This window comes from Hyperoodon ampullatus (assembly GCF_949752795.1).
Source record: "Hyperoodon ampullatus genome assembly, chromosome: 1".
Taxonomy (NCBI): domain Eukaryota; kingdom Metazoa; phylum Chordata; class Mammalia; order Artiodactyla; family Ziphiidae; genus Hyperoodon; species Hyperoodon ampullatus.
In genome coordinates, this window is record NC_136914.1 from 58650487 (window position 1) to 58673344 (window position 22858).

At 40.4% G+C, this 22858-nt stretch overlaps 1 protein-coding gene across 2 annotated transcripts; it reads left to right on the forward strand.

The window, feature by feature from the left end:
- Positions 1-390: 390 nt before the first annotated feature.
- Positions 391-22858, forward strand: DDX21 (DExD-box helicase 21). Of its 2 annotated transcripts, XM_079699637.1 has the most exons (15): positions 391-548; positions 2422-2871; positions 4034-4109; positions 4834-5012; positions 6779-6896; positions 9165-9350; positions 11220-11365; positions 12077-12226; positions 12603-12764; positions 14991-15110; positions 16282-16355; positions 18085-18244; positions 19016-19150; positions 21683-21727; positions 22301-22858. In XM_079699637.1, exons 1-15 carry the CDS (start codon positions 462-464, stop codon positions 22568-22570), a joined length of 2358 nt encoding a protein of 785 aa, XP_079555763.1. In that variant the 5' UTR covers positions 391-461; the 3' UTR covers positions 22571-22858. The 2 variants fall into 2 exon arrangements, with proteins under 2 accessions (XP_079555763.1, XP_079555764.1); XM_079699638.1 differs by lacking the exon at positions 12603-12764.

The window sequence follows — 22858 nt, forward strand, 5'->3', positions numbered from 1 at the left end:
GTCTCCTTTCAAGTGTCGACGTCTCCACAAGATGATCAAGAATACACATCTCGCGAGTCTGCGCGTGAAAGGACCTTACAAAAGAGAGCAATCTAATATAAAGCACTGAAGGGGCGCTATTCAAAAGCAACTACAAAGCTTCATTTATCAGGCCGGGGCTAGCGAGAATCTGGGCAGAGTGTGAACGAGAATAAAGCCAGCCTCTGGGTTTCCTGCCCTTCTGCAGGTGCCTTCTAGTCCAGGCGCCTTACTGAGCTAATTCAGTGAGTCCAGCCACCTAGAGACGCAGCTGCTGTGGAACTACCACGTGCGCCCCTGCCTCTCGGTACTTTCCGCTTCCGCAGGATACGCTTTGCTACCGGAAGTGACGAAAGCTGGGTGGGCTAAAGAGAAAGCTGGGCATTCTCTTCCTTTCCACGCGGTAGACGAGAGCGGTCGGCCTATTCTGCTTGTCCTGAGTGATGCCGGGGAAACTTCTTAGTGACGCGGATTTGGAGTCGGATACGGCCATGGCGAGAGTGGAGATGCCGCGAAAGCAAAATGAGAAGGTACCGCCGGGGGCCGAGGGACTTGGGGCAAGACAGGACGGGGGTGGGGGCGGCCGCTAAGAGGAGGGGCCCGGGCTGGGGGCGCGTGGCGCGCCGCGCGAACTCGGCTTGTCCCAAGACCCGCGTGAGTTTCGGCGCCCGGGGGTGGTCGGTGCTCTCCGCGGGCGGTGGGCGCGCTACCCAGAGGTCCGGGGGGATCGGAACTGGAGAGCGGGCCGGATGTCCCACGTGGTCCCTGAGTCTGGGCGTCCCGCACCTGGTGCACAGAGTAGGACGGTCATGGTTAGGCCCCACGTTTTGGCCCAGACTCAGACCTACCGGCTTTCGACTAAACTGGCGAGACCATAAAGCCATCCGCACACGTGGGCGGCGTCCGCGGTGACATTTTTTTTACCCTAGTAGTGGGAGTACAGTTTTCTGGGAAGCGGCCCTTAGACGATAAAGTAGTTCAGTTGCTCTTAAGGTTTATTGACCATATTTCCCGTGGAAATGTAGACATGTTGTGGTGATAACTGCACACCATATTTTTTATATAGGCCGCCAGTGTGCGGTAGTCTTAAGTTACCTCGATAGCTGTCTGACTCCTTGCTGTTACTTCCTTAGATAGCGATTTAACTTGTGACTGAGTCTCTTCTGAGATAAGGTCAGTGAGAACAAAGATTGTCCCAGAGCTTGTGTTGTACGTGACTTAGAATTTTCTTTCCTTGCTGTTGTAGGAAGCCGAGGTAGCACGGACTTGTCCCCACAGGTGGGGAGGAAGTGGTCTTTGTTTTACCTGCCTTGCATTAGTCAACGTGTTCTGTTGTGAGATGCTGAAATTAGAAGGGACATGACCAACAAACTCTATTGTATTCCAAAGGAGACCACCGGGATTGGAAATCCACTGATTGGTGGAACCAAGGGATGAAAGAATTGAAGTCTTGGGATGGGGTGGACCAGATTGTTTTTCAGATGTCTGAAGGATGGGTCATATGGGAGAGATTATCGTTCATCCATGATTTAAGAGCAGAGGCCAGGCCTGAAGTTTCATGGAGGCAGACTGTAATAGTAGCTCAATGTAACAGTCCATACTTCAGGATTTGGCCTGAGGCTCTGCCACAGAGGTCTTAACAGAGGGTAAAACACATTTTCAGTAATACTAAGTTTTCAGAAATACGAAAAATTGGAGAGGGTCAGACATTTCAAGTAGGAGCCATAATCTGGTTTGGTTTTGAGGTTTCACCCATTCCGTTTTCTTGTAACTTGTGCTCTTTGTTTTTCCCTTTAAATTAGGTACGCCTTTTTTACACATGGAGTGATAGACTGTGGGGTTTTATAACTTTTTGGTTCATAACATGTCTTTATGTAAATTTATTTGCGTTTGTGAAATTAGCAAGGCAGATATTATGAATTCCTGTCTTACTTGTAGAGGAATTCTAGCAGAGAAAGGAATCTGCTTAACACCATCCGTCTGTGGGTATACATGGTCTTATTACTCTACCAGAATTAAGTTAAATTGTTCTTGACCACTTCCTATAGTGTGTGTAGTTTACAATATGTTGGAGCATCCCATGAGCCACTCCAAGTCCCATATGAAAAATTGACTTTACAGCTTGTTCGACCACCATGAATTAAATAGTTACCAAGAAGCGCGTTCTTTTCAAAGCTAATGAAGTTACTGATATATTCTTCTTTCCATATAGCCAAGAAATGGTATTAAAAAACATACCGTTTGATTTTTGCCTTATTGCAAGATGAAAGTACACATGTTGAAAAATGCCCCCAAATTGTATTCTTCATAATTATATGATCTTGAATTAATGCAGAATTGATATATTATACAAATGTATCAATGTTTTGTTCATTGTTTGTATTGTCTTTATTAATTTTTTAGAAAGGTAAAAAAGAGAAGCCAAAATCTAATAAGACTGAAGAGGCAGCAGAAGAAAAGGACGAAACGATTTCTCCCAAAGCTAAAAAGGTTAAAAAGAAAGCAGGGCCTTCTGAGGCTGACGTGAGTTCTCCTAAATCCAAAAAGGCAAAAAAGAAAGAGGCGCCATCTCAAGATGACATTATTTCTCCTAAAACCAAAAGTGCGAAAAAATCAAAGGAACCCTGTGAAAAGACAGTTGTTTCTCCTAAAACCAAAAAACTAATAAAAAATGAGGAGCCTTCTGAGGATGACTTGGGTGCACCTAAGTCCAAGAAGATGAAGAAAGAAAAAGAAATGAATGGAGAAATTGGAGAGAAAAGCCCCAACCTGAAGAATGGATTCCCTCATTCTGGACCTGACTCCGACTCCAAGGAAGCTGCCAGTGAAGAAAGTAACAGTGAGTTAGAGCAGGTAAAGTGGCATTTTAATATGTAGAATGTATCTTTCGATGTTGTTTCAGGTAAATAACTACGTAATTATTAAACGAATTATTTAATGGAGGAAATTTGATGTGTCAGCACTTCATGGGGGGGGGTCCCTTGAGCTGCAGGGTGAGACTTCATCTTAAAAACTGCAGTGTTAGAATGCCTCCTTTGCAACAGAGCAGATCTGTTTTAAGTTTTGAGAAAGTCTTCTCTCCACACATGGTCTGCTTATTTGCAAGTCAGAAATCAACAGGAGGGATCTGGTTATGCAAATATGCTCCAGTTTCCCTCTGAGGGGTTTCACCTAATCATGATTAAGTGGAACCACTGAAAAGGTGTTTGCTTGATTGCATAAGTCTTTTTGTATGGGCCATAAACTAACTTGAGTTGAATAAGATACTTAAATGTCCCTTTGGAAGCTAATACTGCTATCTTTCAGAAACTCAGTCATCAAAGAAAAATCCTAAATCTAATAAATAATTTTCTCTTTGCCGTAGGTCATGATCAGCATTTAAAATTTTTCCTGATTATAAAAAATATATACAGCTTTTTTAAATCAGATTATGATTGTACTGTATGCAATATTGTAGTTTGCCTTTTCCTATCTTGCCTATATTTTTATATAGGCATTTTTCCCACTTTTAAATATTAAATATTTTAAATGGTTACATAATACATCATATAAATGTTTAGAAATTCACTTAATTATTCCTTCGTTGGGCATTCAGATTGTTTATAATCAAATAGTGCCAGTGTGACCATTTTGTCATAAATGTTTGTTCCTTATTTTCTATGGATGTATATATGAAAGATGTTGCTATGGGAAGGGGTTAATAACCTGTTCAACAGTGTATTGTTCGTTTGGAATGATTGTGGAAAAGTTCTTAGTCGAGACTGAATCTGCTTTCACTAGCTACACATGGTATATATGCGCTGTATATATTTGCTACAAACTTTTCTTTTGTTAGGGTTTTACATATTACTATGATCTATTTCCTTTTCAGATCTTGATTTACCTACCAAAGTTTTTGTGTCTTTTTGGTTGATTTAGAAGAGATGTTTTAGAATAGTTTTTCTCAGAAGGCTTTCTGTATTTAGCTTGTAGGGGTAAAGTTATTGATTTCTTTCTGTGGCCCTTTACTTGACAGGAAATAACTGTGGAGCAAAAAGAAGGAGCTTTCTCTAATTTTCCCATATCTGAAGAAACTATTAAACTTCTCAAAGGTAATGTTCTTGGAAATATTGTATAATGTTAGAACATATTATTTGGAAGCACTCCCCTGTTTTTGTTGAGATGAACTGGGACATGTTCTTATTGGAGGATGATATAGGCAACCATATAATGAAGTAGTTCTGTGTATTTGGTATAGGACTAAACTAGTAATGGCCTTTGCTACCTCCTAAACGAGTGATGAAAATTTATTCAATATAATATGTATATTCAGAAGTGTAATGACTGATAGTGCTGGTGAAATTAAACAATTGATACCATGTTGGTATTTTCTTTTTTACCTTCTTCCACTTCTTGAGGCATCTCTAGGTTAATGATACCAGCCTGACTCAGAACTCATCTTAGCATAGTGCCTGTGAACCAGGTAGGAAGTCACAGATGCCCAACTTAGGTGTTTTCTGAATCAGGTGTGGCAGTCAGACAGCAAAACACCAGATTTTCAGGCTTATGCTGGCCTTTGGATGAGATTTTGTGACAAGGGGCATAATCTCTTAAGATAATAAGTATTTACTATAATTTGGTGCTTTAAAGTTTATTGATATCTTTTATCCAAGCAGATTCTTGCCAGAATATATTTGAACTTGACTTTGTAGATGTGACCAGAAAGTAGAATTCCATAATTCTGCAGGACCAGAAGCGTGGCTATGCTTTCATTCTCCAGTATGGCTGGGACTTTAAGAATTGCAGTGTCAGATAACATGTTTCATTTGTTCACAGCCCGTGGGGTGACCTTCCTGTTTCCTATACAAGCAAAGACGTTTCACCACGTCTATAGTGGGAAGGACTTGATTGCACAGGCACGGACAGGAACTGGGAAGACATTCTCCTTTGCTATCCCTTTGGTTGAGAAACTTCAGGGAGAACTGCAAGACCGGAAGAGAGGCCGTGCCCCTCAGGTAAATATCTTTAATGCAGTCCTTAGGGGTTCCAAGTCTGCACAGGAAGAGGCATTGCTTGAGCATCATTTACATAATCCTATTGTTTTTTATTGGGTTCTCCTTAAGGCCTTTTTCTGGTATTTACTGGAGATCTTTATCTGAAGGAAAACCGGATAATTCTTTTAAGACTGTTGACTACAAACCTTATATATTTAAATATTGTAATCTGCCCCGATGGTTGTGATCACCTGTATTATTAATGCTTGCATATTTCTTTCAGACTCTTAGATGTCCCTGGGGCTCACAGGTTTGGTCAGGTTTTGCCTAAAATGGAGAAAGCATTTTTAATAGAGATGGCTGAATAGGAGGGGTATCAGAGGTGAAGAGGCCAGGCCCTGTGATCAGGATGGTGCTCATTGAGCTCATTTCTGGAGAACCTGGCATTTGACAAACCTTAACCTCACTGAAATGCCTGTATTGTCACCTTGGCTTTGGGTTCTTTCACCTAACTTTCTGGCCTCATCTCATTTATTGGCTTTCTAGGGTCCATGCTCCCTCCTAATTAATTGATTTGTTTGCTGTTGTATTTATCTACAGTTACAACAGCAGTAAACAAACGAATTATTCTAGCACCTGGAATAGTGCCTGGCACATAGTGGATGTTCAGTAAATATCTGTTGGATGGATATACTAAGTTCTTTTTTTTTTTGGCTGCGTTGGGTCTTCGTTGCTGCGCACGGGCTTTCTTTAGTTGCAGTGAGCAGGGGCTGCTCTTTGTTGTGGTGTGTGGGCTTCTCATTGAGGTGGCTTCTCTTGTTGCGGAGCACAGGCTCTAGACACGCGGACTTGAGTAGTTGTGGCACGTGGTCTCAGTAGTTGTGGCTCGTGGGCTCTAGAGCACAGGCTCGGTTGTTAGGACGCACGGGCTTAGTTGCTCCGCGGCATGTGGGATCTTCCTGGACGAGGGCTCGAACCCGTGTCCCCTGCATTGGCAGGCAGATTCTTAGCCACTGTGCCACCAGGGAAGCCCCTACTAAATTGTTCTTAAATCATATTTGTTTCATGCTGTTAGCTTATTTGAGGATCTGTAGTGGTTGCGTGTCGTGTGTCCTGTTAACTGCTGTAGGATTCAAAGCCCCTCACCATGTTGGCCCTGCCTTACTCTTCTGACTTCCATTCTACTTCAGATTCAGTGTAGTGCAGAGGTTCAGACTCTAGGTTTTGTAGCCTGGCTACCTGAATTTAAATCCAGGCTTGCCTTTTGGTTTTAGAGATCTGTTGTATGTTATTGTAGGTATTATAATACAACTGTACAGTGCAGTTGTAGGTAACTTGTGAGAATTAAATAAAAATAATGCATATTAAGCATTTAATAGCTCCTGACACATAGTAAAAGCTCAAATATTAGCTGATATTATCATCAGCAGTATTACTCCTTGCTCAAGTTGTTCTTTTCCTGGAATGCTGTTCCTTAAGTACTAGCAGCTCCATGAAACTTACCCCAGTTCCTCCAGCTTGCTGTGTGCAACCATCCTAGAGCACCATAAATTTGAGTACCTATTTTTCTTTTGATTGGTAAGATCACAAGCTTTTCTAGTGGGTAGATTTGTCAGAAACCATATTATATTTACTATTCTCACACACCACAGTGTATTGCAACACACATAATAGATGTTTTGAAAATAATTATTAGGATAAGTTGAACCTCCTGGTGCATTCCAGATTTGTTAAGAAACAAATACTGCATAATACTTTGGATTCCATTATTAGTTTTTCCTTTTCAGGTACTGGTTCTTACACCCACAAGGGAGTTGGCAAGTCAAGTAAGCAGAGACTTCAGTGACGTCACTAAAAAGCTGGCAGTGGCTTGTTTTTATGGTGGAACTCCCTACGGAGGACAAAGTAAGTAAATCCAATGTGAGGGAAGGAAAATGCCATCTACTGTTGGGTGCCCTGATTGGATTTCTTCTGACCTTGACATCTGGCTTTACCTACCTGATATAGTCATTTATGGTGGTTTTCTTTTGTCATTGTGTAAAGATGGTCAGGCACGTGGTCTTGCATGATGATGTATCAAATCCTGTATGTGGTTCTTAGGACTTTTGTATTATTTATCTGCATTTATCTAAAGGCTGCAGTGGTACTTTACTGAGCCCAAGAGGACAGAGTCCAGGAACTAGAAAGTCAGAATTCAAGGTTATTTTTATCTGTCAGGGACCTTGGGTCTCTGCCTCTTTTTACTGTAGACAGGCTTTCTTTTTTCTGGTCCTGAGGGCCAAATCTTTTAGCCCCTGCTGTAGTATTCCATTACTTCCCAGTTCAAGACCTTGAAGCTTTATTTTGTAGATTACATATGTAATTTGGGAAGGGATTTAAGCATTTTAAAAGTCTTAGCATTGGACAGATGAATGGGTAAAGAAGATGTGGATATATACAATGGAATATTACTCAGCCATAAAAAAGAATGAATGCCATTTGCAGCAACATGGATGCAACTAGAGATTACAAATATCACATGATATCACTTATATATGGAATCTTTAAAAATGATACAAATGAACTTATTTACAAAACAGAAACAGACTCCCAGACATAGAAAACAAACTTACGGTTTCCAAAGGGGAAAGGTAGGGGGGTGAATAAATCAGGATGTTGGGATTAACATGTCCACACTACTATATATAAAATAGATAATCAACAAGGGCCTACTGTATAGCACAGGGAACTCTACTCAATACTCTATAATAACCTATATGGGAAAAGAGTCTGAAAAAGAATAGATATATGTATAGGTATAACTGAATCACTTTGCTATACACCTGATACTAAAACAACATTGTAAATCAACTATACTCCAATATAAAATAAAAATTAATAATATGAAAAGATAAAAATAGAAGTCTTAATATTGGCACACAAAGCTTGTGATTATCTCTTTTCAGCTTTGGTGGAACTAACATAGGCTTTGGCATCAGAACGGCCTGGGTGTGAATCTAAACTCTGCTCACAGAGTAACTGATTTTTCAGTTCAAGTTGCTTGATTTTTTTGCACTTTAGTTTGTACATGTTTAAAGTAGGGTTGCTAAACTCACCCTGCAGTGGTGTTGTGAGGATGAAACTGGGTAAGTAGAGTGCCTAAGTGCCTAGCAGTAGATCTCTTTTTTTTCTTGTAAAAAACTTTTATTATAAAAACGTGTATATTATTTAAAAATTTAGCTCATGGTGCGTCAAAGTATTACTTGCTTTATTCTTGCCTTTTCTTATTAAATCCAGTATGTGGTGAACAGGCTATTTCCTTTTTATTCTTAGGTTTTATAATAATATGTAAAGTTACTATTCCATTTGTTCTTTCTGCTCCATATACTACATAGGTCTGGAAACAATAATTTCTTTTTAACTTTTAACCAATTTCATTTCTTTTTATGGTAAGGAGCAGTAATTAGGTCCCCTGATTTAAATTGTTCTAATTTATACTTAAATTGTAATCCTTATACAAACAAATTTTTTTTTTTTTTACTCACACACACACACTGTATTTTATTTTTACAAGAGATAAATAAACTGACACCAAGCATTGTAAATGGATGACCACAACAAAAGCAACAATGATTGCAGTTACCAAACACGAAACACGCTCATACTATGTCATAATATTGACATTCAATCCAGTAATCCTCCCTAGCAGTAGGCTTCTTGACTGCAGTAGCAACCCAATAGAAAGTTGCATCATTACCATCTCATCCTAGTTATATTGAACTCCATTTTTCTGAACATCTCTGTACCTTCTTGGAATATCTGCCCTTCAATCTTGTCATTCTCCCTATACCTGCTTATCTTATAGAAAGTTCCTGTTTCTTTTAAAATTCTTATTTTCACTTTGTGAAATCTTGATACCTTCCTCCAGCAAAGGAAATCATTTCTTTCCTGGTGCTACCATCCCCCATTGGTGCATTTTTCTGTTTTGTCATGTAATACACTGGACTGTCACTTCTTACATGTTTCCCCAGTAGGTCAAGGAGTGCCTCGAGCGTCTTTATCTTCAGTAGTTAACATATTACCTTGTACTTGTAGTTAATAAATATTTTAGAATAAAAATATATCTAATTTGGTATCCCAGATTAATAAAAGGAATTAAAAATCCAGCATATTTTATCATTGGTGTTCTTATAGTTGAACGCATGCGGAATGGGATTGATATCCTGGTTGGGACACCAGGTCGTATCAAAGACCACCTGCAGAATGGCAAGCTAGATCTCACCAAACTTAAGCATGTTGTCCTGGATGAAGTTGACCAGATGTTGGACATGGGCTTTGCTGATCAAGTGGAAGAGATTTTATGTGTGGCATACAAGAAAGGTAAACTCCACATTCAAGAACTGGTATAAGGGATTGGAGGAAGGGTGGTGATTAACTATCTCCTGAAAGTTAAATGAAGCCTTAGGTAGTTGGCAGGTGGCTTATTTTATTCTGGAAAACTTAAAAAAAATTTCTGGGACTTCCCTGGCAGTCCAGTGGTTAAGACTGTGCTTCCAATGCAGGGGACATGGGTTCGAACCCTGGTCGGGGAACTAAGATCCCATATGCCGCTCAGCGCAGCCAAAAAAAAAGTTTTTTTCCCATCAACTGCACGTAACTACAATAGGGAAAATAAAAGAAACCAGCTTGGTATACTTTGCTTTTGGTTTTTTTCTTCCTGATTTGTGGTATTGTGTGTATGTGTGTGTGTTAACTGTAATCTTACTGTACATACAAAACTCTGAACTGTTTGTGCCATGATTTAATCCATCTACATATTTTAAGTTTTACATAATATAAATCTGCTTGCAGACATTTTTATGTAGACAGCTTTCTTCAAACATCAGTATTTGGGGGCTTCCCTGGTGGTGCAGTGGTTAAGAATCTGCCTGCCAATGCAGGGGACACAGGTTTGAGCCCTGGCTCAGGAAGAGCCCATATGCTGTGGAGCAGCTAAACCCGTGCACCACAACTACTGATCCTGCGCTCTAGAGCTCGCGTGCCACAACTACTGAGCCCACGTGCCAAAACTACTGAAGCCCGCGCACCTAGAGCCCGTGCTCCGCAACAAGAGAAGCCACTGCAATGAGAAGCCCGCACACTGCAACGAAGAGTAGCCCCTGCTCGCTGCAACCAGAGGAAGCCTGCGCACAGCAACGAAGACCCAACGCAGCCAAAAATAAAAATAAATTTATAAAAAAACAAAAAAAAAATCAGTATTTGGCATCAGTTCTTAAAGATAGATTTCCAGAATTGAAATTACTGAATTGAAAGGTATAAATAGTTCATGTTCTTTAGTATACTTTGTCAGCTTACTCTCCAGAAGGGCTCTGTCATTTGAAATATATGAAAATGCAATGGTATTCTAAGAGCAAACTAAAAAAAATTGGGGTTGGGGAGCTATTTTTAGTACCTGACCTCAAAGGATGAATAGACTAGAATTCTAACCTTAAAGTGTTGAGGAAATGGTAGGGAGTATAGATGAGTATAAAATCTGTTCCAGAAATGCTAGGGAGTATAGATGAGTAGAAAATCTGTTCCGGTGTTTATTATAGATTATTTATTTAGTGATTTAAATTGGTTGGTTAGTAGGCTTGATTAATTGTTTTCCACTTAGTAGGTCTCATTATAAAGGACAAATTTCCCTCATGGTTCATATAGGCCAACGGTTAGAAAGCAAAACAACTTGAAAGTACTCTGGGTATTTCAAGGATCCTTTACATAAATTATTTAGGCAGCATTTCTTTGCCCATTGGGTACTTCCCTATTTTGCTTTTTTTTTTTAATTAATTAATTTATTTTTGGCTGTGTTGGGTCTTCGTTGCTGTGTGTGGGCTTTCTCTAGTTATGGTGAGCGGGGGCTACTCTTCATTGTGGTGCGCGGCTTCTCATTGCAGTGGCTTCTCTTGTAGAGCACGGGCTCTAGGCACGCGGGCTTCAGTAGTTGCGGCGCACGGGCTTAGTTGCTCCGCGGCATGTGGGATCTTCCTGGACCAGGGATCTGACCCATGTCCCCTGCATTGGCAGGCGGATTCTTAACCACTGCGCCGCCAGGGAAGCCCGTGTCTTGCATTTTTGTGTCCTCGATGCCTCGCTTAGCCTCAAGTGTTTTCTCTAGAATGCTGATGTACCCTGGAAGAATTGGGTGAGGTGAAACACTGTGTAGGCTTGTTTGACTTATTCATACTGACTTTTTTTTCCCCCGCAAAGATTCAGAAGACAATCCCCAAACATTGCTTTTTTCTGCAACTTGCCCTCATTGGGTTTATAATGTTGCTAAGAAATACATGAAATCTACATATGAACAAGTGGACCTGATTGGTAAAAAGACCCAGAAGACGGCAATAACTGTAGAGGTAAATGATTCATTCAGTTGTTGGCATTAGTAATAAATTGTATATAATTTTTTTTACCTGTCGGATAGTATTAAGACTGGCAAAAACAAACTTCTTTTCCAAATAAATACTAAATCCATGTGAAAAGCCATGTGAAGTTATATTTCTATTTGAGTTGTATATGGTATCTGTGTTTTCTAAATTTCATCATCTGGTAGCCTGATTGCAGAATCTTTTGGAACCTAAATCTGTCTGAATTAGTAAACAGAGTGACATTACACCTAGAGTTCATACACTAGAGGGCAGTAGAGAATCCTAGTGTTTATGTTGAAGCTGTTTTTATCTTAGGGTCCGGTACCTAGATGAATTCGTTGCACCCAAGGAATAGACCTGTATGGAAACTGACTACTGACTGCATTTTTAACTGGATGAAAGGACAAAACACAGAGGCTTTTCTCCTGTCAGTTATTTGGTTTCGTGTAGCAATCTAGGGAATGGTATTTTTTTTCCTACATTACCTGTATTAGGTCAGAAAATGGATAAAGTAGCCAGATGCTCTTTGGAGAAAGGGGAAGGGCTCTCTTTAGTGGTTTAGTTTTTTCCTATAAACAGTGGCAGAAGTTTTCTCTACTCAGGCTTAAACAACTGCTTCTAGTATCATTAGGGTTGAGCAGGTGATTATAGATTCCGGCTAGGCTTTACTAAATCATCTTTTTTTCCTTCTTTCCTAAGCATCTGGCTATCAAGTGCCACTGGACTCAAAGGGCAGCAGTTATTGGGGACGTGATCCGAGTGTACAGTGGTTATCAAGGGCGCACTATCATCTTCTGTGAAACCAAGAAAGAAGCCCAGGAGTTGTCACAGAATGTGTCCATAAGACAGGTTGGTCCTTCCCCTTTCTTCCCTTTTAGGGAGAAAGTATCTTTCAATTAATAGAGTATACATCTTAGCGCTCATCTGATCTGCCCATCTCATCTCACAGGTGAAGAAAGGGTAGCTCAAACCTAACGTTACCCTGACAAAGTAGGTTTGATCACTCATGTTTGGTGTTCTTTATCTTCTAAGTATAGTTGGATACAGTTGATTTCATGACCAAGGGTTGGAAATTTGAGGCTTGTCCATGTAAGGCACGTTTTCCCCTTTGTATTATTTTTAGCAGAAGTGTCACCAAAATATGAATGTCTTTATAGGCCTAATTGGTGATTTTAAAAGTACCTGTAGGATCTGGTATTCTTAAATGAGCTTATTTCTTTGGCAGGATGCCCAGTCATTACACGGAGACATTCCACAGAAGCAAAGGGAAATCACCCTGAAGGGTTTTAGAAATGGTGATTTTGGAGTTTTGGTTGCAACCAATGTCGCTGCACGTGGGTTAGACATCCCCGAGGTTGATCTGGTTGTACAGAGTTCTCCACCAAAGGTAAGTGTTTTACAATTAGATTTTACTTTGTTGTTTCTTTTGGGTGCTAAAACAAATTGGAAGTTGTATCTCTTCCTTTCCCATGATTAGTAATAGCTTTCTCTTGGGTGTTATGTTGCTAAGGGTGATTTTAAAATGAACCTCTTGGGGCTTTCCTGGTGGCACGGTGGTTGAAAGTCCACCTGCCAATGCAGGAGACGGGTTCGAGCCCAGGTCTGGGAGGATCCCATGTGCCACGGAACAACTGGGCCTGTGCGCCACAACTACTGAGCCTGTGCTCTGGAGCCCGTGAGCCACAACTGCTGAAGCCCGTGCGCCTGGAGCCCATGCTGTGCAACAAGAGAAGCCATAGCAGTAAGCCTGCACATCACAATGAAGAGTAGCCCCCGCTCGCCGCAACTAGAGAAAAGCTCGCGCAGCAACGGAGACCCAACACAGCCAAAAATTAAATGAATGAATGAATAAGTAAATAAATAAAATAAAATAAAATAGAATGAGCCCCCTCAGAACTGACAGTTGAGGGGAAGTGCAGTGAGTGGCCAGAGGTTGGCAAGATAGTTTCTGGTCAGAGGGAGTCCTGAAAGGCTGCATGGCTGAGGGTAGTGCAATTTTGAACTGGACTTTGAAGATAGGTAAGACTTAGACGGGGTGGTGGTAGGGTAGATAAACTTGTGAGCTAGAGGACAGAGAAGGGAGAAAAGGCCTATAGTTAACAGCCTCTGTAGTTAAAACTGCTTGGGTTTGTATATGATAGGAATTTCCCAAAGAGGGCCCTGAAGCATAGTTGTTTTGTTTTGTTTTGTTTTGTTTTGTTTTATGTTGGAGGTAGGAGTTTATTAATTTATTTATTTTTGCTGTGTTGGGTCTTCGTTTCTGTGTGAGGGTTTTCTCTAGTTGTGGCAAGCGGGGGCCACTCTTCATTGCAGTGCGCGGGCCTCTCACTATTGCGGCCTCTCTTGTTGTGGAGCACAGGCTCCAGACGCGCAGGCTCAGTAGTTGTGGCTCACGGGCCTAGTTGCTCCGCGGCATGTGGGATCCTCCCAGCCCAGGGTTCGAACCCGTGTCTCCTGCATTAGCAGGCAGATTCTCAACCACTGCGCCACCAGGGAAGCCCCTGAAGCATAGTTTATATGAGTGGACAATGCTTCACTTACATATAAGTTAGTCTGAAGGAACTTGTTCCCATCATTTCAAGCGTGAAGATCCTGTTACCCCCAAATTTGGCAAATCCCTCAGGATTAATGTTCACAGTGATGGAAAAACACGTTACTGCGAAGCCACCGTTTCTTGTAAAGAAAGTCCCGTACGTGTGTGCCATCGACTTGTTTAAGTAGCCTGTGTACCTGTGCTGTCCAGTATGGTGGCCACAGCCACATGGGGCTGTTCAGCACTTGAAAGGCAGCTCGTCTGAATTGACGTGTGTGCTGTAAGTATAAAATATACAGTGGAGTTTTAAAAATTTCAAACTTTCTATTATGCACAGTGGATTTTGAAGACTTGTGGAAAAAGAACATGTAATATTTCATTGATAACTTGTTTTGTAGAGGTAGCATACTGAAATGATAAACTTTTGGATATATTGGGTTAAATAATAATAAAATTAACTTTTTTAAACTTTTTAGTGTGATTACTAGAAAGTTGACTATTAAAATTACATATATGGTTCTGTTGGCCAGTACTATTTAGATAATGCTTTTTGCAGATTTACCCACAGGATAGGGACCACTCTTCTAGAGGTTTTTAAAATTTTTTTATAGTTCTTTAATTAATTAATCTTATTTTTGGCTGCGTTGGGTCTTTGTTGCTGCGCGCAGGCTTTTCTCTAGTTGTGGCGAGCGGGGGCTACTCTCCCTTGCGGTGTGCAGGCTGCTCATTGCGGTGGCTTCTCATGTTGTGGAGCATGGGCTCTAGGCGCATGGGCTTCAGTAGTTGTGGCTCGTGGGCTCTAGAGCTCAGGCTCCGTAGTTGTGGCACACAGGCTTAGTTGCTCCGCAGCATGTGGGATGTTCCCAGACCAGGGCTCGGATCCGTGTCCCCTGCATTGGCAGGCGGATTCTTAAACAGTGCACCACCACGGAAGTCCCTACAGTTCTTTAATTTAAATTGAAGTGCTTGGGAGCCTCCCCCAACCCTGGTCTATAACCACCACACTTGCCTCTGCCTAGGCTACTCAGGTCTATGTCTCTCTTTGTTGTTCACTGTTGCTGATGTATTTTACTTCAATAGGATGTGGAGTCCTACATTCATCGTTCTGGGCGAACAGGTAGAGCTGGAAGGACTGGGATTTGCATCTGCTTTTATCAGCACAAGGAAGAATATCAGTTAGCCCAAGTGGAGCAAAAAGCGGTAAAACTATTTTCTAAGCCTTCACTCAGCAAACGTTGAGTTTTAAAGTCAGTCTTTGGTCTCTTTATTCAGTTTTTATTAACTTGAAATTATTTTTATTTCTAGCACATGGCCATGACTGAAAGCTTGTTGTTAGATATGTGTTTTATATTTGTCCTATGATATACAGCCCATTTTAAATACTTTGCATTTGAAAGCAGTGGTTTTGTCTTCATATTTATAATGACAAGAGGTCTTTTTTATGTTTGAGAGGCAGTTTTCAGACAGTTTTCAGATACACTGTGAACGCACCAGAAATACTTAAGTGTAGATTTAGGGGATTATAGGAATTGCTTGAAAACCAAAAAGATGAGAATATGTTAAAAGGATAAATTTTTAAATGGGAAAGAAGACACTGATTTTCTTTACAGAAGAATTTTGTAAGGAAATTCTTATGCTGGTACTTCCTCCTCTGGGAGGTGGAGCTTAATCTCCCCGCTTCACCGTCAGTGGATGGTACTTAGTGACTTGCTTACAAAGAGCGGAGTAGGGTCAGGGGGGAGGACTTTCCAGGGCAGAAAGCAGGCGAACACTACCTGGCCAGGTGAACATGGTCAACATCAGTGATAAGCAGGTGCCCCTGATATGATGCAATGAAACCAGTCATCTTCCCCCCAAATCCATAACCACAGTCTAAGGATGTAAAAAACTGATGTTCACAAATTGAGGAACATTCTATAGAATACCTGACAAGCACACCTTAAAACTATCAAGGTCTTGAAAACCAAGGAAAGACAAATTACCACAGATTAGAGAAGACTAAGAAGACATGTTGACTAAATGTAATGTGGTGTCCTGGGTCGAATATCAATAGGAAAAGGATATTAGTAGAAAAACTAGTGAAATTCGAATGAACTCTGGAGTTCAGTTAATAGTAATGTTGCAATGTTGGTTTCTTAGCTGTGACAAATGTACCAAAGTAATAACAAAGTAATAGGTACAGGTAGACAAGAACTCTGTACTATCTTTGCAACTTTTCTATAAATTTAAAACCTTTCTAAAATAAAAAGTTTATCTTTTAAGTATGTAACAAATATGTTTGGTAAATATTAAAAAATTGGGGGAATACTAATATCAATGGAAACAATTGATGGCCTCATTGTACATTAAGTTATGGTTCATTTTCTTATAGGGAATTAAATTTAAGAGGATAGGTGTTCCTTCTGCAACAGAGATAATAAAAGCTTCTAGCAAAGATGCCATCAGGTATGTTCCCTACCACTGCTGTGGTCTGTTTTAGTGCTTGCTCTATTTATTACTTGTTTTTGTGCAGTAATGAGATTTAGCCTTTTAAAATTTATTTATTCATTGTTTTAAAAATTGATAACCTGCTTGTTAAAAAAATAGGCTGTGCTTAGAAAACAAAAACTCTTGTTTCTACTCATCCCTACCCAATCCTGTTCACCAGAGGAAACCACTATTAGTAGTTTGGTTTGTCTTGGGCATTTTAAGTAACTGTACCTTACATATCGTGTAGGAAAAAGTTAGGGTAAATGTCTAGAAGGTGAGGATTAGACTAAGAGTGTCATTGGAGGTGCTGCTGGCATGGGGGCAAGAAAATTCTTTATTTTGTGCAATTGTCCCACAAGTTGAAGAATGTTTAATTATTTTTTATTGAGCTATAGTTGATTTACAATATTGTATTAGTTTCAGGTATATAGCAAGGTGATTCAGTTTTGTGTGTGTGTGTGTTTAATTTTGCAGATTTCTTTTCCATTACAGGTTATTACAAGACATTGAACATAGTTCCCCGTGCCATATAGCAAATCTTTGTTGTTTATTTATTTTATATATAGTAGTATGTATCTGTTAATTCCATACTCCTAATTTATTCCTTCTACCCCTCACTCCCCACCCCCAGCCTTCACCTTTGGTAACCATGTTTGTTTTCTATGTCTGTGCGTCTGTTTCTGTTTTGTAAATAGGTTCATTTGCATTACTTTTTAGATTCCACATATAAGTGATATATGATATTTGTCTTTGTGTGGCTTACTTCATTTGTATGATAATCTCTGGGTCTATCCATGTTGCTGCAAATGGCAATATTTCATTCTTTTTTATGGCTGAGTAAAATTCCATTGTATGTATGTACCACATCTTTATCCAGTCATCTGTTGCTGGACACTTAGGTTGCTTCCATGTCTTGGCTATTGTCAGTAGTGCTGCTATGAACGTTAGGGTGCGTGTATCTTTTTGAATTAGAGTTTTCTCCAGATACATGCCCAGCAGTGGGAACTATCATATGGTACTTCTATTTTTAGTTTTTTAAGGAACCTTTGTACTGTTTTCCACAGTGGCTGTACCAGTTTACATTCCCACGAACAGTGTAGGAGGGTTCCCTTTTCTCCATACCCTCTCCAGCATTTATTGTTTATATAGACTTTTCAAAGATGGCCCTTCTGACCACTGTGAGGTGATACCTCATTGTAGTTTTGATTTGCATATCTCTAGTAATTGGCATTGTTGAGCATTTGTTCATGTGCCTATTGGCCATGCATATGTCGTCTTTGGAGAAGTGTCTATTTAGGTCTTCTGCCCATTTTTTTGATTTGCAAGGATATTCAGCTGTTTAGCATCCCTGGTTGTGCAGTGTATTCCTGGGAGGTGAGTGACGTCGGTATTATGGAAACCAAAAAGGTTCCAACTGTTTTCTAAATGTTTCCAGGTGGTGAGCTACATCCCCTGCTTCAGAACCAGAGTCTGAGCAACACTTTTAGAGTGCTTTCCACAATTACTATTATAAATATGTGAGATGCTTATTTAAAAAATAGGGTTCATGATCAAAAGAAATGCTAAGTGTTATACACTGCATCATGTTAGACATATGCAAGATTTGGTTTCAAAGATATTGATTTATCTTGAGATGATGTTGTCTTGAAAATGAAATCTGTCCACTTCTGTCCTTTCTCCTAACAAGTATATTCTCAAACCACAGGCTTTTGGATTCTGTGCCTCCCACTGCGATTGTTCACTTCAAGCAGTCAGCCGAGAAGCTGATCGAGGAGAAGGGAGCCGTGGAAGCCCTGGCAGCAGCCCTGGCCCATATTTCAGGTGCCACGTCAGTCAACCAGCGCTCCTTGATCAACTCAGATGTGGTAAGGGTCCCTGTCTAATTCCTGACACTTCATAATTTAGAGTTTGAGCAGGATTCAAAAGTGTTCCATTGGAACTTCCAGTTGTTTTAACTTTTTCATGAAGGTTGAGATATATATGTAAAAACACAAATCCATAGGGACAGAAAGTAGATTAGTGGTTGCAGCGTCTCCTTAGAGGAGGGAATGGCAGTTACTGCTAACGGGAATGTGGGTTTTTGTGTTTGTGTGGGGGGTTGGATAATGACATGTTCTGGAACTTGAGATAGTGGTGATGATTGCAAATCTTGTGAATATACTAAAAACCCCTGAGTTGTATACATTAAAATGGCAAATTTTATGGTATGTGAATTATATGTCAAGTTTTTTCATCCTAAACCCAACATGTGGACACAGAAGCGCATATGATACATTTAGCCAGCATACCTAGAAACTTAAGAAGTTTTTTTTTTTTTTAAGTTGAAATCTTTGAGATAATTGTATGTTCACATAAAGTTTTAAGAGTTAATACAGAGAGATTCCTTGTGCACTTTGCCAGTTTCCCCCAGTGGTGACATTTTGCAAAAGTGTACTGTCACAGTCTGGATACCAACACTAGCACAGTCCACCAATCTTACTCAGAGTTCCCCAGTTTTACTTGTACTAAAATGGTGGGGTGGGAGGGGTATGCTTTTAGGAAGAGCTTTCCCATAAATATTTCAGAAACATGAGGACAAGTGCTTATCACTTATGTTTGTTTCTGAGACTTTAATTCTGTTTCCCTTTCTTCCATAGGGTTTTGTGACCATGATCTTGCAGTGCTCAATTGAAATGCCAAATATTAGTTATGCTTGGAAAGAACTTAAAGAGCAACTGGGTGAGGATATTGATTCCAAAGTGAAGGGAATGGTCTTTCTCAAAGGCAAGCAGGTAAGGCTGGGGCTTCTTTTGTGACCTCGCCTTAGTTCATTAGCTTCATGCTGGCAATAAAACACGGTACAGTAGCTTCTCCCTGTTCTATGGGGATGCTGCACGTTTTCACTCTATATATAGTGTTCTCTGGGCATTGTCATCCATGACCCTCAGTTGCCACTTAGTCATTGACAGCTACCCTCTGTGTATCTCTAACCTGAACCATCTGCATGAAGTGCCAGACTTGAAGATCCAGCTGCTTCCCTGACATCTCCACCCAGATAGGGTTTATTAAGCACCTTAATACAAACTTATTCAAAATTGAATTCAAAATTTAAAATCTTGCCTTCCAAGCCTGGTGTTCTTTCTTCTGACTCCTGCTCTCAGTTAATGGCATAGACTAGCACAGCAATTCTCAAACATTTTGGTCTTAGGACCTCTTTACGTTCTTTTTTTTTTTTTTTGCGGTACGCGGGCTTCTCACTGTTGTGGCCTCTCCTGTTGCGGAGCACAGGCTCCGGACGCGCAGGCTCAGCGGCCATGGCTCACGGGCCCAGCAGCTCCACGGCACGTGGGATCTTCCCTGACCGGGGCACAAACCTGTGTCCCCTGCATCGGCAGGCGGACTCTCAACCACTGTGCCACCGGGGAAGCCCCCTCTTTACATTCTTAACAAATGTTGGGTATACAAAAAAACTTTTGTTTAGATGGGTTATATCTGTTGATATTTAGAGTATTAGAAATGAAGACTGAAATTCTAATAAAGCCTAAGAATATCATTTTCTGTTAGTCATCTGAGCAATATCACGTGTAATGTAGTGTCTGGTAAACTCCTCTCTACCCTTAATGAGAGTGAAAAGGACAGAACATTTTAGTATTATAAAAATATTTTTGGGGCTTCCCTGGTGGCACAGTAGTTGAGAGTCCGCCTGCCGACGCAGGGGACACAGGTTCGTGCCCCGGTCAGGGAAGATCCCACATGCCGTGGAGCTGCTGGGCCCGTGAGCCATGGCCGCTGAGCCTGCGCGTCCGGAGCCTGTGCTCCGCAACGGGAGAGGCCACAACAGTGAGAGGCCCGCGTACCGCAAAAAAAAAAAAAAAAAATTGACTTTGTGGACACCCCCCCACAAAAAATCTCAGGGTTCCAGGGGTGCATGGACTATACTTGGAGAACTACTGGCTTGTGAACCATATCAGGTTTATCTTCAACTCATTGCTTGTCTGACCATGTTTTTCACCTCCTTAAGCAACTCCACATAATCTATGGGATAAAGTCCCAACTTTCACATGGAGCTTCTTCACGAGCTGGCTTCTGTCCTCCTTACCAACTTCATCTCTGTCTCCTCACCACCGATGCCCTTCACTCCCAACAATGCCAAGTACATCTTGCTTTCTTTCATCCTTAATGCTCAATCCACTGTTTATATAGTATTTCTTATCTCCATGGTATCCTTTATGACTTGCTCTTAAGTCTTTTTGAAGCTTCCCCTGGCCGAATGGCAGAGTTGGGGGCACCTCTACATATACTTCACAGTTCTTAAGGCATAGCTTTATTCATGTAAATTTTGCCTTGCTGTGCTTGCTTACTGACTGAGAGCCTCAAGAACACGGTGGCTGAGTCAAGGGCCAAAACTGTTTTCTAGATGTCTCTGTACTGCAATGAGTGCCTGGTATTGAGTACTTAGTAAATATGTGAATGAAGATTCCCACAAATGGCATTAGTACCTGATGCTACCTGTGGTTATAATTGGGTAAATTGTTGGGTGGAAGGGATGTTCCTCAAGATGTTGTAATTAAAGACAGCCAGGGGAGAGGAGTGCCTGTGTCAGTTGCGGGGGGGGGGGGGAGTTTGGTTATTTTGTGGACGCCAAGAAACAGGATTTTTTTTTTTTTTTGTCTGCACCCCGCAACTTGCAGGATCTTAGTTCCCCTACCAGATACTGAGGACTTCATTGGAGATGATGGCACTGCTTGTTATCAAAGCTAGTGTCCTGTAAAGTATTTAATTTTTAAACTCTTTTCATAGGTGGCTGAATTATAATCATAGAAAACAATATAAGATCATTTATTTTTCTGCTTTTAGTTTGGTCATCCTTACTAGTTCAGTCTTTCTGATGGAAGGCAGTGTATTTTAATGTTTTTAGACCATAGGTTTTATTTAAGAGCCATACTGACCAGATTTTTAAAAGCTGCTCTTACCAGCTGTGGGGCCTTAGACAAGTGAGTTAGCCTCTCCAAGCCTCTGTTTCCTCAGCTATAAAATGTAGCTAATAGCTCCATGAGGATTAGCCCAGTGTGAAAGCCAAGAGTGATCTCTAGTCGGTTCCAAGTAGTTTTGAATCCTTTTTTTTAATATCCCTGGCTTTTTATTATTGTGCTTTGGGGAGATATTATGTGTTGGGGCTTGGTCTAAAGTTTATCTAAAATGGATACCTAGTTTGTTTGGGTTGTTTCTTTTACATAATATCTGGTCTTTTGGATTATCATTTAAGGTGCATTTTATAATTCTTGTCAAAGTGTGGATTAACTGGCATTTGTTTTGATTTCTAGGGTGTTTGCTTTGATATCCCTACTGCATCAGTAACAGAAGTACAGGTATTCTTTTCTCTTAGATTTTGAAGTTACCATATCTAAACGGTAAAATATTTATTATTTAAAATATAGAATAATAGAAAGGGAAACAATAGCTCTAGTCCCTTTACTAAAAATAACTAAGAATTATATTTTAGTATTTTTTTCTCCTACCCTTTTTATACTAATATTTTTCTTATTCAGCCTGCCTGTTTTCCTTTTTTCCTTTCCACAGCATTGTGAACAATATCCAGCTTTTTTCACAAACCCCATGTATGTTACACAGGGTTTATATAGACATTTTTAATTGCTATATCTTTATTCCGTACTGCTGTGAGAAATGTGTTTGCAAGTGGTATATTTATATGTTTACTACCTGACAGCTGTGGATACCCTGTAGTAATTGAATTGAATAAATGATGAAGGTATATCTCAGAGTGAAACTTATTTTATTTTTGACCAGTGATCTTTTAAGCACTTAGGTTATCAGTCAAGTTTTTCTTTAGAAAAAGGGAAAAAATATTATCTTTCTCGTGCCTTTTTAAACCAAATTCAGTAAAAATCAAAGCAGGTAAAAACGAAACCATCTCTCAACAGGAAAAATGGCATGATTCACGGCGCTGGCAGCTTTCTGTGGCCACAGAGCAACCAGAGCTAGAAGGACCACGGGAAGGATATCGAAGCTTCAGGGGACAGCGGGAAGGAAACAGAAGCTTCAGGGGACAGCGGGAAGGCAATCGAGGTCTCAGGGGACAGCGGGAAAGAAATAGAAGCTTCAGAGGACAGCGATCAGGAGGTGGCAACAAAAGTAACAGATTCCAAAACAAAGGCCAGAAGCGGAATTTTAGTAAAGCATTCGGACAGTAATTTGAAGTAGAGGATTTATGTGGCAAAAACAGAACTATGTTCGGCAACAGGAAACTGAACATTATTTTTCATACAAAGTTAAAAGCACATTGTATTTCCTTCCTGACTACTTGCCCAGTCCCCATCTCTTCAAGAGAGACAAGCTTCATCCAAATTATTTCATCTGATCATTGTCATTTATAACTTTGTTGCTACTTCTGTATCGGGTATTCCTTTGGAAAAGGTGTGTGAATTCATTACATATTCTAATGCAGTGTCTATAGATTATAAGATAAAATCAAGCATGTA